The sequence below is a fragment of the Spodoptera frugiperda genome, chromosome 15 (assembly GCF_023101765.2).
Source record: "Spodoptera frugiperda isolate SF20-4 chromosome 15, AGI-APGP_CSIRO_Sfru_2.0, whole genome shotgun sequence".
NCBI classification, from domain to species: Eukaryota; Metazoa; Arthropoda; class Insecta; order Lepidoptera; family Noctuidae; genus Spodoptera; species Spodoptera frugiperda.
The window spans coordinates 12,150,881-12,166,906 of NC_064226.1; the positions used below are offsets into that span (position 1 = coordinate 12,150,881).

The window sequence follows — 16,026 nt, forward strand, 5'->3', positions numbered from 1 at the left end:
GTAAACACATACTTTTGGTTGGTACTCATTTATGGTTTCTGAAAAAATATAGAGACACGTTAAGAAAAGACGTGTAATCTCACCGCCTATTTGAAAACAGTTCAAGAATGTTTCAGTAATAAGAACTACAGAGTTTAACTCCTCTGGTGTAGCGGTCGGCGCTGATCGTTTACCATCAGGTAACCCGTCGGCTAGTTTGCCCTCGTTTTTCCATAAAAAAGGCAAACCTTACAAAGACTTCAAAATATGTTTTCCGTGTGTGCTGTTGTGTTTGTAAGGACACCCACAATACAGAAGAAAAGCCTAGGGAAGCTACAATATAAAAAAAAACAGATCCTAACTACCTAAATGCCCTAACATAGACAAATAGATACCTCATTACACCAAACTATAACATACTTTACTCCAAGCCGCGTTAGTAATACTATCTCACAAGTGATTTAGTGCACTCGCCTGTCCACTGGCACAGTTTACTGGCATGCCAGTGTGTAATGACGTCAGATGTAAATATATTAAATTGATTTGTGTGGACCGGCTCCGTAAAGGAGAAACAATAGGTGTCGGTTTCCTGTATCGTATGTTATTTAGTGTCAAGTTGGATTAATGGTGTATTTTATTAATGTGAAGGGGTGTTCGTTTGATCTTAAGGCTAGAGGGCGCTTGTGTTGATTATGGGCATGGGACACATAAATAGACGACTATTTTTCGATGAAGTGTTTAAAAAAATTGTGAAATATGTGACAATAAAGTCACAAGGGATCTGTTATATGCATACAAGATTACCTATAACAAGACTAAATTAGGTGTCTTATAAAAAATTGTACACAACAGGCCTTTTTATCACACACGGTATCTGCATATATATCATAAAGCAAATACAAACAGCAAATGTCATAACTGAATTTCCTATTAACATGATGCTTGACACTTTACGGGAAGCGCGAGACGTTACAAACCATGTTCCTCTCTATTTTCTATCTAGTAGTCCAATACTACAAACATGTTGCCAATTGTCTAAATTTTAATGTGCACTTACTGAGCACTTAACCTATCTACACGCTTCTACTTACAATATCATTGGACAGGCCCCATTTGCTATGTCACAGTTCACAATCACATTATGGCATCTCCCCTTTGTACTTGCTTTGAGATCTAGATCTATGACTTAGGCTCATTTAGACTCGTGTAGTGTAATAATGACTCCTTTCATTACTAAAAGAACTTTAGACAGACATCGTGCCAGTCGTGCTTACACTAGTAACCTAATTTAACTCAATTACTTACCATCTTATCGCACCTCGATCAAGAATCAAGAGGTCACAAAAATCATTAAGTTTGCAAACTACACTATAAACTATAATTAAAAATCCATTGTCAATAAGACAAAAACATGTAATCTCATAACTCAACGTTGCTCAACTCAACACATACTTATTTAAGGGGTGTTATCCATGTCGTAAGATGGCGCACGCGCCGATCTATAATGAAATCATAAGTCACGATCTCTCTCTAACTGCGCTTACCTGTAACAAATGAAAACAAACTTTACTTATTTAGAAATAGAGTGTAGTTTAGTTTGTGTTTGCTTGGTGCCCTATATAAAGCTGCTTGAATAGTTTATTGCAAATTACAAAACTTTGAATAGCTGCTGTTTAAGTTCATTATATCTTTTCATGGATTCGGATTTTTGTGTGCATCTAGTTTAAATGGCTAAAGGTTTTACAATTAACCTTCCCAATCTTTCCAATGCCCGATTCCCCAACAAACCTTAAATTCCTAACCCCTAAAAGGCCGGAAATGCACTTGTAACGCCTCTGGTGTTTCAAGTGTCCATGGGCGGCGGTGATTGCTTACCATCAGGTGATCCGTCTGCACATTTACCGGCTTATACCATAAAAAGGTCACACCTTCACAAGCAAATGGCCAAAATATTCCATTACATGGTTTCTTGGAAAGTCTCTCAACTAAAACCTTAATAACCTTCAGCAATTCAGCTCTCAAAAACCGGCCAAGTGCGAGTCGGACTCGCTCATGAAGGGTTCCGTAACAGCAAGTAGATGACATAACATAAAAGTTGTAAAATAACTTGGTTTTACATAGTGTTTGTATGAAGGACAAAGTTATATATGCGGTTTTTGAAAATGTTTTATTTCTTAAAAACTAATAATGATATCTCGTTCAAACCAATTTTCGTTGTTAGTTTCTATTGAAATCTACAGCATATATTTTTTTCAGTTTTCTCACTCTCTTATTTTAAAAGTTAGAGGGGGGGACACACATTTTTCCACTTTGGAAGCGTCTAACTTTCAAACGATTGATTTTGACGAAAAGTGGTTTTAGAAACCTTAATGTCTTTTTTAAAGACCTATCCATAGACACCCATCACGGATATGTAAGCCGAAAAAAATTTTTTTTTTAATCAGTTCCATGTATGGAGTGCCCCCCTTTAATTTTTAAATTTATTAATTTTTATTCAAAATTCTAATAGCGGTTACCAAAACACACCATCTTACAAGTAGTTTCAACTATGTAGGCCCAACAGTTTCGGAAATAAATGGCTGTGACATACGGACGGACAGACGGACAGACAGACAGACATGACGAATCTATAAGGGTTCCGTTTTTTGCCATTTGGCTACGGAACCCTAAAAAGGGATTAGTCACTAATGCGTGGTGAGATCCGTATCACCTCCACACAATAGGGTCACAGTTCAAATTCCAAAGAGGTGACATTCACACAGACTGCTATAAATACCATTCATTTGTAGTTTGCATGTCATTTAAGATTAAACAGGTATCATATCTAGGTAGATAGAAGAATACGAATATGTACTTCTTTGAATAGAACGCCTTTCATCATGTGTGTCAATGGTTTCATTAAAACCTAGATTAAAAATACTTATAATTTTAGTAAGACTCTCGTTGACTCTCTCTTACGACTTAGGTAGCCATAATTCATTCAAAGCGTTACCCAAGGAGTAAGGTACTAAATTAACCTCTTGTATGCTTGTATATAAGACACAATATAAAATACATTGTGTAGATCCACGTTTCAGCAAACGACGGGTTAATTAATTTAAGACTGACTGCCAACAAAATGAAGGCAAATCTTCCGCTAGCGCCGGTCACTTTTGCCTCCCTTGGCGTTTAATATGTTAATAATAATTTTCGTCGAGCAAAAACATTTGAAATTCTAGAAAAATATTTATAGACCAATATCATAACAGTCTCTCTTTGTCGACTTTATGGCACCATAGACTGGTTGTAAAACTTTCAACCAAAACATACTAAGAACATTTTCATAAAACACACTCTATTCTATTGTAAATCAAAAAGCTGTTCTCATCACTCTGAAATTCTACTCTGGCACTAAAATTAATATAACCACACACATCTTTTTAACCCTACAAACTTTATGGGGTGCAGATAATGTCACCTCATATCAAATTCAACACTTACCCTACTTCCAATAAAATATCTAGTACTATTGTCTTTCAGACCGAACGCCATATCTGTCACTAAGAAAAGGTTGCATCGAAATTATAGGGTTAAACTCTCAACAAGGCATTTAAGACTTTGGACTGAAGAGTTAAAGTGTGATTTCCATTGTAGGTCTTTGATTTAAGAATGGTTTATATAAAAACTGTGTGTATTTTGCGCATTACTTTTAAAGTTTATCATTTTTATTGGCTATAAAGCGTGTTAATGGCGCATTTGCTTTATAAATAACATTACAATTTTCAAAGAGAAGTCTCCTGATATTACTTTTGTAAGTGATAACGTGCGAAGTGAGACCGTATCCTCATATTTATTGAGATCATTTTGTTTAACATTTTATTAAATTTATTGTTGATGAAACATTTTATTTTATGGCACTTTTTATTTGTTTAATTTACTGGAATACCAGCTAATAAAATAAGAACAAATGCTTATGTAGCAAATACTAGTGTCAAAGTAACTTTGCGATTTGAAGCAAAGTATGTACCTTTATTAGGAAAATAGAAAAGTAGTAAGTTGTCATACTCTGAAGTACCTAAAATTATTTTCAGATATTTACAAGCAAGTATTAATAATTCGATTTTTAAAACATATTAATTTTTTAACCACTTGATTGCCTGTATAAGAGACACAATAGAAAATAGATTGTCTCTCGTATGAATCTGCGTTCCGGTACACGACTGGTTATACCAATGAGGCCTATGATGACTAACAATTATTTCCTTAAACACACAAGATCAATGACTTCAAAAAACGTTATATGAACTAAAAATATTCCAAACAACGCGTCCTTAGTGACACGTACATAAAGAACAATTTATAACGGTACACAATGTCACGAAACCACAGAGTTTGGCATAAAGAAAAAACTCTGAAGCATCACCAAGTAGCCACTCCATCTTTCAAGATAAATGAACGAGATTTCGACACAGCTGACTAACTTTAGGTACACCTACCAGACAAGTGACAACCCTATTTTACATTTTATTCGAAAAATCAACCTTATAACTAAGAGCATAAGTTTTATTATGCGTAAGAAGTGTGTATAATAAAATGTTTGCATAAATGGACAACGGCCCGAGACAAGATCTCAAAAATTAAAAATTGTCGCAAAAACTTTGAAACAATGAGGTATGTGACTTTAGGCTTGTTTGCCGGTACATTTAGCGCCAGAAGTCCTTGAAACATAAACATGTTAAAAACTTAATTACTTTATCATTTTTATTCTGACAATATGTATTGTTATGAACTGGAGTACCATTTGGTCACCCAAAAAATTTAAAGGATGCTTCCCGCCCTGCTTCCCACCCTACTATGGTATTACGTAAAACTATCAAGTCACCATGGCCATTGTTCGGATTTTTGGCAATGATATCACGAAGCCAAGACCAGTATCAGCAATCGCGATTGGTGAAACAGTCGTCGCGGTGTCATAGTGAGGTAATTTCTGGAGCTGCAGACTACCTAGCGGATTTACCGGAGCTCCGGCTCGAAAAGCAGAAGTAGAAACATGGTGGTTTTTAGTCTATAAGACTCTAACTCTCCGTCTCGCTTTGGACAAGGCGGGTGAAAAGATTGTAATTTGTCCCAATTTTCTTGCAGGAGATAAACATCAACGAAGAATACTCTTTGTATGATTTTAATATTTTAATGGAACTTACTAATATATTTACAACGCAGTCATGCAGTTTGTCATAATGTATTTAGAAGGGTCCGTTAATGTAAATGTCGGTAAATTTGGCACAAAACAAATGTTGTATCAAGTCCCACTATCTCGTTCCATTTGTATTTGACAACATTTTTTGATAAAACTTTTTCCTTGAGCTGCGGTTTTTAGGAATTTCCTGTTAACGGCTCCAAGGTAAGTTTTGAGGTCCCTGTTATATGTATTTCAGTCCATAATTTAAGTTATATAATTTAATTTAGGTACCTAACGACCCAACTCATCCAATGCAATCTTTTTATAGTATCTTACAGTCATTGATGGTATTCCAGTTACTCCTTTTGGTTTGATTATGTTTAGGGCTTTGGAGTTTGCTAATAATAAATGTGGAAGTTTGTGAGTTTATGAGTGTATGTTTCTGAATCACGTCAAAACCGGGAGGGAGAGGGATGAAATATATGGAACAGTGGTAGATTAGGGTCTGGAATAACCACTTAATTCCACCATTTTTTCCAAAAATTTTCAACCTTTCTATTCCACGGGAACGCCGCTATCAGAAGATAGCCAATAAAACTGAAACTGTTATTTTTCAAAAACAAATATACTATACATATAGTTATCTATATACTTATCAAATCCTCCTGCTAGAAAAGGTCCAAGATAATATTCAACCATTTAATAAAATCCTTAGTACGGTATTTACCTACAAACATAATATGCATTTAACCACCAAAGCTATTTTTACACGTTGCCTTACCCATTTTGACCACCAACATCCATTTTTAGTAAAATACGTAGGTAACCAAACCCTTTGAAATTCTTTTACGATGACGCAGTAAGAAAAATGTTGCCATTATAATTTTATTCTTAGCCGTTTTAATATTTCGCTAATGGCAAGGTGCGGTTGCTTACTTTTGCAACAATAAACTCCATATTTCTTTCTATATAGACTTTGTAATTGTCTAAAGACTGTTTCGTTGGTTGAGAAGTCGCAGGTGTGACTTCCAGGCAAGTGGTCTCGAGTTCTATTCCCGGGTCGAGCAAAATATTACTGGGTTTAGTTCGGTTTTTAGAAAATTTCTTAGTAGTAGCACAGAGTCTGGAATTGTGCTCAGTATACCTATATAGCAATCGGCTTCTATACATGGGATCACCCCCTATTACATGGGACTTATAACACAAATGGTGAAAAGTACACGTACCTTAAAGGTTATTGAACTGAAATTTCAAAAAGGTTTTTATTTATTCACTGAAATGAAATACAGAGGTCATAAAAGTAATTCAATTTTATTACTCTTTTCTTTGTTTTATTATTCGGAATGAAAGAAATTTCAAATTGGCAACACCTTTATTTATTTGTTTCGTGTTGTGTTGCTGGATATAACCGCTTATTAGCATTTTGTTATTAAAAATAAATATTCAAACGTTTTAACACTGATACGAATTAGTTTATGATGATTGCATGATGGGCATTTTTATTATGTGAATATTATTAATTATGTATTTGTAAACACATCCACGTTTTAGTATGAATTCCGAGTGGAGGGTAATGTTTAAAAAAGTAATCCTTACTCTTGCGACGGTGGCAAATAGCTACAGATACAGGATTTACATTTAAAGTGACTAGTTGCTGTTTTGGGAGATACCCTGATCTAATACAATAGTTTAATATTGGGCAACTTGTTAACGGGTGTTTTTTTTAAACGTTGGCCCACACTATGATTTTCTCCTGTATTGTGTGCGTTTACAAACATACAAGTTCACATATACATCACACCCAAAACAACAATTTGTGGATCATACAAAGACTTGCTCCGTGTGTGAATAGAACCTAACTACGTTGCGCTGATAATTTGATGATGAAGATACTGATAACTATCTGGGGAAAACTGGATATCCCAAAGCTTTGCCGACGATGTTAGGGAAAAACAAGCTTCATATCATATACATAAGTATGTAATAATCAGTATGTAACTTAAGAACAAAAGGTTCGAAGCATAAACAGGCAGGCATTACATAATTTTCACACATATATTTAAGCTCGCATACCGTTTGAGAGGTCTTAAATAAATACGCGGAGTTCCGTCACGGATTCTTATGTCATTTGAGTCATTTGAAATATGACACGATAACCCATACGTGAGTATGTACTTGTAAGTGCAAATAAATATTTTTTTCGTATAAGTTCTTACCTAAATCTTTTAATACCCTACTAATCTATCCGTCTCTAAGGACCCAATAATATCTAAAACGATCTATTATACATAATATATTTGCATTTATTAAAATTCATCTGAATTAAATTAATAGTTTTAGTGTAACAATCCGTCTGATATTCCCCGTGTGGATTTTCCACCACGAGGTAAAAAAAAAAATTAGGTAACCTCCTCATCTAGGAGTAAACGTAGTTTAATTGTGCATACCTATAAAATTGTTAGCGTAATATGGATAAGCGTCAGTAAAACAAATAAGGAAAATAAAATACTCTATAAACCAACCTCCACTCAAGGGTCTCAAATCAAATAACCACAAAAAGGATCTTATTACCAAAGACCTAAAGTATATATTATCCTTATTTATCCTTTACCTGGTATTATATAATATAACCTCAACTATATAATATAATATAATACAATGTCAATGACTGAACGCCAAAGGCCCGATTTAAGATTCGTATAACATCTCCAAAATAATGACTGTTTGTTGACATGATACTGCAATTTTAATGGTACACAGAGAATATTGATTTTCGTTAGGTACCGTATGTTTATATGTTTCATTTCGTACGCTTTCATATGCATCAATGTTTTTAGATTAATGTATATGAACGTGAATATTGTTCGTGACATATCATTTATGTAAGTGAAGTCCCAAAAAACTGAAAGGAAATTATTAATAATCGTTTGTGTAAAGTTGAGTTTAATGTAACAGAATCAACTTGCACATTGGTTCTTTCACATTATTGTTAATTTGATTGTCTGGACTTTGTAAGAGACTATGACCTCTATGAGTTTGGCATTTTTCTCAGAGTAGTCCGAAAGGAAATACCTCACCTGGTTATTTTAAAAAAGACGTGCAATCTTGTAACCAATTTACAAACATAAATATGATTTATCATTAATTGTAGGCTTATTTTATATATCTACCCATTCCATACAATCATCTCTACCATTTAGGTTTGACAGACAAACAAAATAACTCACAGTCGCACTCAAAAATATACTTATCGAACAAAACCAGAGGCAAACGTGCCAACAAGCAAGATCAAAAGTAAATCTACAATTCCTAAAGCAGATACAAAAAAAAACAAAAGAAACTCAAATCCCCACTTCTGTTTCCATACCGTTCTTATCGGAAACTAGACTATCATCTTACAGTAGCAATTAGTCGCATACTTAATGCACTTTTACTAAAATGCGTTACTAAAATAAAAATAATATAAAGTCTAGATACAAACAAATATTCTCACTTAAACAATCTTATCTATATCATTGTCCAATTATCGACTGCTATCTGACTATCTGACCGCCAATTAAAAATTTGTTCAAAGATAGCATAAGTACTTATTGTGCGTTTACGAGAATATTAATTAAAGTTACTTTTCTTGCTTTATTTTGGAATTTTTAGTTGAATATGGTCTTTGATTTCGCCGATTATTTGGACTATGCTAAGTGAGTTACATTTGGTATTTAGTGGCTAAGTGCTGCGTTGTACGTCGAGATGACATTCAAATAAAGAAAAGCACAATGTGAATTCATTTACTTGAGATACATTTGTTGTATTAGTTCATTAAAAAAATTGCAATAATTTCCACAATTAAAAAATTAGAGGAGAAGAAAAAAGCATAAGTTGCCGAATATCTTTATAACCAATTTTTGTTATGAGTTGGCTACCAAACGAACAGACGAGTCACCTGATGGTAAGCAATCGGTGCTGCCTATGGACACCCGCAACACCAGAAGTGTTGGCCGTTTGGACATTAGGGATTTGAAGATCTCCAGACTTGAGTAGTTAGTATCGAAAGCATTTGACTCAAATCACAAAAAATATACATCAGTACATCTACTTCATCGCAAAAAGAAACTAACATTGTTTTTTTTTTCATATCTAAAACGCACTCTCACCAAAACATGTACCTTTATCTTAAATACTTGATACTTGAAATAAATACGCACTACTATCGGATGAAACGATATCCTTACTGGCAGTATGCAGCCCGACCCTTGTATGACGCCCACGAGACAGCTAACTGCTTGTGAAACAGTTGCAACTTTGCAACCGATTGCACTGCCGTTGTTTAGTGTAGATGGACATGTAGGAAATGTATTTGTTTTATAGGTACTGTTTAGAGTCCCTAGAGATCCCTAGTTTAGAGAATTAGGGATTCAATGGAAATGTAGGATATAGAAACTTTCGTAATAATATTTTTTATAGGTCACCAACATCGTCTGTCGGAATGTGTTCACTTCAGAACTAAGGACTCTCTCTGGAGAGTGGGTTTAACATAATCTCCACATATGGCAGGCATTTGTGGGGATGTAGAAATACCGAAACTGTCGACTGGGTCACCGAAATTTAGGAAAATACTGCTGCCAATCTTGTAGGCACTGTCGCAGTTTAATAAGTCCAAATATAAATGAACGTAAACAATATTTATATAATAATCTCCATATTTGAATTGCTACAACCCTTAGAACTTTAAACGACAATCGCTCGCCTAAATTAACCACATAATATGCAAATCAGTACTGTGAAATTAAACCCTAGACTCACGGCACCCCGTGACATCACTACCGAGGAACATGGCAACACTCGCATGAATGAAGCCATCGCCTTGTTCCCCGCCATTACTGTCCCCCATACTCATAACGTGGGTGTTGCCAACACACAAAATACTAATATTACGGTATAAATTGACTGTTTAGTATGTTTTGTTGTTTTTAGTAAGATAAGGTTTGTGTTACTATGGAAACCTATTGAATCTCCATAGTTTTGAAATGAAAACGTATCACAGAGCTTATTACTTGGAAACTTCCGATTTTGTAAAACAATATTAGCTATTAAAATATCTACATATTTTATAATGCATGTCATAACACAAATAAAATAATTGGACAATAGTTTAATTTTGTTAGATTTGATATTTTTTCTGAATAATTCTTAAGTATTTAAGAAGATGCTTGCGACAGACGACAAATAAATAAAAAATGCGATAGGAAATACATTTAAATAGTTAATCACATAAAATTCTCTTTAAAGATCTCCCCACAGGATGCCGTTGAAAAACCACAAAATATCACTATACCCAATGAGGTTTCACCAATATAATATCATTGACTATACCTACCTATCTATAAAGATCACATCATTTTATCGAAGTCCATGGTCTATGAAACCAGTTACTTCCCAAACCAAGTATGACACAACGCTTCAACTAATTATATTAATGTCATCACAAAAATTAACGTGACTGCCTCGTTGGTCGAGTAGTTGCCCAGCGCAAGGGGTCTCGGGTTCGTTTCTCGGATCGGGTAAAGAATAACTGGTTATTTTTTTCGGTTTTTTCGAAAATTTCTCATTAGTAGCACTGAGTCTGGAATTGTACCCACCCAGTATATGGCAATAGGCTCACTTCCTATTACATGGGACTTACATATAACACAAAATAATGGTGAAAAATGAGTGTGCATTGTATAGCGGCATTACGTGCCGTAATGTGCACATCTGCCTGGGTCTTCGGGGACAAAAGGATCAATCTATAAAGATCTAACCTTCAATCGAAATCCGAGGTCTATAAAAACCAGTTACTTCCCAAACGTATTATGACACAACGCTTCAACTAATTATAATTATTAATGCCATCACATAAATTAACGTAAAACATAGCCAAGGAAACGTTCTCATCGTACTACTAATGATTTCGGTATTCAACAGGTGATGTGGTGATGTCACTAATATTCCCACATTATAAGCTGCACTATGTAATATTTAAGGCTATATTCTATGCTATGAACGTACCAATTTTGCATCCGAAATATTATCTGTGAGAACAGTCGTTCATAGAAATATCGAAAGATGGATATTATTATAATCTATTAAGGCGCGTAATTTGGATGGCACAGTATATTATGTATATATCTTGGGTATATTGTCTAAACAATTTACAATTTTTTATGACATAAGAAATTAATTATTATAGTTTTCGGGCTTACTCACGTAACTGTTAAACAAGGAATTCGACTAGTTTCAAGTCATACTATGCTAAAAGGTGTGACGTTACCATATACAATTGTGGAGTCTTACCAGCATCGTCTATCTATAAGGTACTAAGAATATCCGAAATGAAATTAAGAACTTACTTACGCCCAGTGCAAAGAACAAACTCAAAATCTCCGCAGCCGTCCCCCTCGACTAACACATCTTTAACAATGCCGTCATCATCAAAATAACTTGACATTTATTTATGCATTTACTGCAGTATTGCAATAAATCTTAACATAGCATATAACTTTGCACGCAACACGTACACCTACAACCGAATTTGACTCGATCATTTCGATTTTATGTCTCGATTCAATCGCTCGATGAATTCTAATCGAATGATTTGGGATTTTTGGTGGCGCATGAGTCAGTGGAATGTTTGACTTCATGTGAATCAAAGATTTGTTTGACAAACTCAGTTTAAAGCAAATAGCTGGACAAAGACCTCGATGTAAGTAGTCTGTCACAAAGGTATACACGGATTTAATATTCGACCTTGACTGGTTGATTCCAAGGTCTCAGATGTGCCAAAAGTGCTAAATTTTCGGTAATCATTGCGTTTGAGACAGGAATTCAGAAAGTAAGTGTAAAAAATAATGTAATTTAAAAAACTAAAAAACCCGACTGCGTTTCTTCATTATATGAAAATGAAAAAACCCTAAAACAAGAAAGTCATCGTAAAATTAAAGCAGTCGGGACCCATTCTAAATATGAAGACTTAGTGAGGGCACATACGGCTTGCTTTCTAGAATGGGTCCCGACTGCTTTAAGTGTTTTGGGGAATCGGGGATTGTGATGATTTTACCGGTTTTCATTTATCATATAATGAAGAAACGCAGTGGTATCACTTTTTGAAATTACATTATTTTATTTTACTTTCTTTTAGTTTTATTATTTTTATGTTTTGATAATTATAGGTATCTACTGTCATTCTCACAGCATCAAATACGAATCAATATGACACCAAACTTTATCAAGCTGAATATTCCATCGAGTCGTTTAGGCTAGAGAGTGAATAATATTCTGCCACTGATTTGGCTTAAAAACAAAAGGCATAACCAATCATAGAAACCCAATATTCTATCATACATCAATATACTTCCTACATGTCAGTGTCACTAATCACAGTATCAATACGAAGTCCAACGACACCTCTCAAGCCAAAATCCGTCTAAGCCGTTTAGGCTGTATGAGCGTGCCAAACAATTGATTAATTATGAACTAGATAATAATACATACATCCTTGAAAAACCTACCCCAAATAATGTGTCTGTCGGTTAAAAATTAATTTGTTTCTTTGTATAGTTCCCTATTGTTTATTTGACAGAGATATAAAGATTTAAATTATGTAGGTACAAATTGATTGCTTGATTGGTCTTGCAGTTGCACCATGTACGGATCACCTAATGGTAAGTCGGTTCCCAAAGCGGGGAGCACGTTGAGTGTGAACGGTTAATTGTTTTTCTATACCTTTGTCTGTTCTGTCGATACGCGACCAATGATAAGGGTTGTTGGATATTCGGCGAATAGGAAGATTGGGCCTCTGGCAACCTCACTCACACAAAAAAAACACAATGCAAGCGTTGTTTCACGTCAGTTTTTTGAGACGCCGTGGTATCTCTCCTGTCCTATACTCCTGTATGTGAATGTTCTCCCACACTTAAACATTAAAAATAATTCTACATAGCTAACCAGAACATCAAAACAAAAATATAACACCAAACTTTGTCAAAAATATTTCATCAATCAAGACTCAAAAAAAAAATTCTTCCACTGATCAGTTGCTTAAAAACAAAAGGCATAACCAATCATAGAAACCCAATACCTATCATACATCAATAAACTTCCTACATGTCAGGCAATAATAACATATTATCATTACAAGTTAATGATACCTTTCAACACATGTCTAATGATTAGACAAAATGAACTCCTAATTGATTAATTATGAACTGGATAATAACTACCGATCCTTGAACTCTACCTACCCCAAATGATATGTGTCTGTATTTGCAGATTAATTTGTTTCTTTGTGTGTTCCCTATTGTTTATTTGACAGAGATATAAAGATTTAAATTATGTAGGTATATTGATTTCTTGATTCCTCTTGCAGTTGCACACATGTAAATAAGGAAGTCGGTTCCCAAAGCGGGGAGCACGTTGAGTGTGAACGGTCAATTGTTTTTCTATACCTTTGTCTGTTCTGTCGCTACGCGACCAATGATAGGCGACGCAGGTTCCGTCAGATATAAACCGAGGGTTACTAAATTTTCAGTTTGTATAAAGTTCCTATTGTTCAAGCATGACTTTTATACCGATCCTAGGTAAGAACTGGGACTTCATTCCTAGGTTAGTTGTCAAAGTCAATTTGATATTCTCATTAATAATAAAGATAAAGTTTTAATATCTACAATTATTTAGCAATAGAAAGTATTACCATGTATTACCCATGCGACAATGAAACATATTTTTTGAGGGGGGAAAACCATCCTATGACTTCTACCGCTTTGAGCGAGGCAAGAGGGAATGTCAGACTCTTACTGACTAAAAACCACCAAGTTCCTACTCCTGCTTTTGAAACTGGAGTCCTGGTAACCCGCTAGGCAGTTAGTAGCTAGGGTCGGGCGGATGGATGGATGGGACCTCCTTTAACTCCAAAAGTCACTTGGCCAAATACTCCGTAAGCAAGACAATGAAACTCCTAGACTTCTTATAAAAAGCGACTGTTCGATGGTATCACAGGAAAACCCCGCTTCATTTACATCTTCTGGTAACAGTCTTAATATTATAATTATGACTAGACTTAACTTGCATAGCATTTAAACATCTAACCATTACAATGCTCTACTACAATGGTACCTAATCGTTTGTCTGCATATTTGACAAGCACAATCTCCAATCAAGCTCACTTACAGGCGGAATAAGACTAATTACTTTCATGCAAAAACATAATTGAGTTACATTGCCTATGTATTTTGTAATTAAGACTGTTAAACTGGCTGTCAGTTTGTATCTGATTGTAGTTATGATGTATTGTGGTTTGATGTCGATGACCTGTTATAGAGATGAGCAGAGAACAAATGATTTAAAGTAATCAAACCAAACCGTCTACCAAATGTGGATCTTATGAAAACCTAATTTCATAGAGGCAGTTCGTAGTCTAAGCGTGCGCGGACACAGGCTGTTATTGATTTTCAGATTATTCGGTCATCATACAGCGAAAACATAAAAAAATATTGATACCATCTTCATCAGATTTACCAATGAATCTAATCTGTGCGAAATATTCCAACTCTAGCACAGATATTCTAGTGAACATTACGACATTCAGTCAAGTGTAAGCCAACGCCATCTATCGTCAAATCACCGAACTATCTGTAAAACATAAAGACTCAGGTGTAAAGTAAAAGTGAAACCTTCTAGTCGTTTCCAAATAGTACCGTTACTTGAATAGTGGCGCTACGGTGCTATGTGTACGCGCATGAATTCATTCATACGTGGGTGATGTTGTTTTGTGGTGAAAAAATATAGTTATTTTACTCTATTCTTTTATTTATCTTTTAAGAATTATCATGAGAGACTTGCTACCTGTATTTGGATTTCTTGAAAAATAATCTCCCATTAGGAAAATCAACAACATATTTAGGAGTAACATTAAAACAGCAGCTGTTTTTCCGACCCAAAACATGAAATTTGTACCTGGTGTTTCGCAATATGGCACGAGACTTATAACATAATTGGTAAATAGGTATGGCTGCCCCCTTGGAGATTACAAAGGCGTGACTACTTACTTTTAACAGTACGAATTAGCTTTTCGTTTACGAAATATAAACGAGAGCGCGTTCGGCACTCTGATAGGTGGGTTCATTTGAACCGACCAATCAGATTTCGATATTCGTATTATAAGCCCTCTGAAATACAAAGCAACACATACCTTTCCCGTTTCTTCCTCTTAGTCGTGCTGGTCCCTTTAATCGTTCTGTATAAGGTCATCATCTTGAAGAGCTGCAGTTATCCAACACTCACACTCACACTAAGTATGCATCCACACTAAAGGCACTAACTACACTAATTTACACTAAATAATAACATTATTTAACACTAAATGTAAACGTCGTTTTCACTTCACAGGATGATATCTGGAACAAAAGAGAAATAAAGTTAAAATTACTAACTTTTATACATATAATATTATTTTATTTTCACTTTAAGGTAAATAATTGCGCCTCAAAGAGCCATCAGACCACCACAGATGGGGCCCAGTAGGGCTGATGCTTAATCCGGAGCTGCGGACTACCTAGCGGGTTTACCGGGGCTCCGGCTCGACAAGCAGGAGTAGGAACGGGGTGGTTTTTAGTCAGTAAGAGTCTGACACTCCCTCTCGCTTTGCCCTGGCGAGAGAAGTCATTGGATGATTTTCCCCCTGAAAAAAAAAAAAATGATGGAACCTGGATTTAAAATTTCTATTGTTTATATATTTTTAAATTTGCAAATTGTCTTGAGCAAACGTGGTGAATATAATGATTTTTCCTTCTCTGTGTGAGAAGGGGACAAGGATGGATGGAATATGTTTTTGAGTGAATGGGTAAAATCATCCAATCTCT

General features: G+C 35.0%; 1 protein-coding gene across 2 annotated transcripts in view; it reads right to left on the minus strand.

Moving 5' to 3' along the window:
- Positions 1 to 15,556, minus strand: part of LOC118271946 (uncharacterized) — a 147,022-nt gene extending 131,466 nt beyond the window's left edge. The window contains exon 1 of one of the 2 annotated variants that reach the window (XM_050698931.1): positions 15,357 to 15,556. In XM_050698931.1, the coding sequence (XP_050554888.1) occupies positions 15,357 to 15,418 (62 nt within the window). In that variant the 5' untranslated portion in view covers positions 15,419 to 15,556. The remainder of the gene's footprint in view (positions 1 to 15,356) is intronic. The other variant, XM_050698930.1, reaches the window with a different exon arrangement.
- Between the last annotated feature and the right edge of the window lie 470 nt (positions 15,557 to 16,026).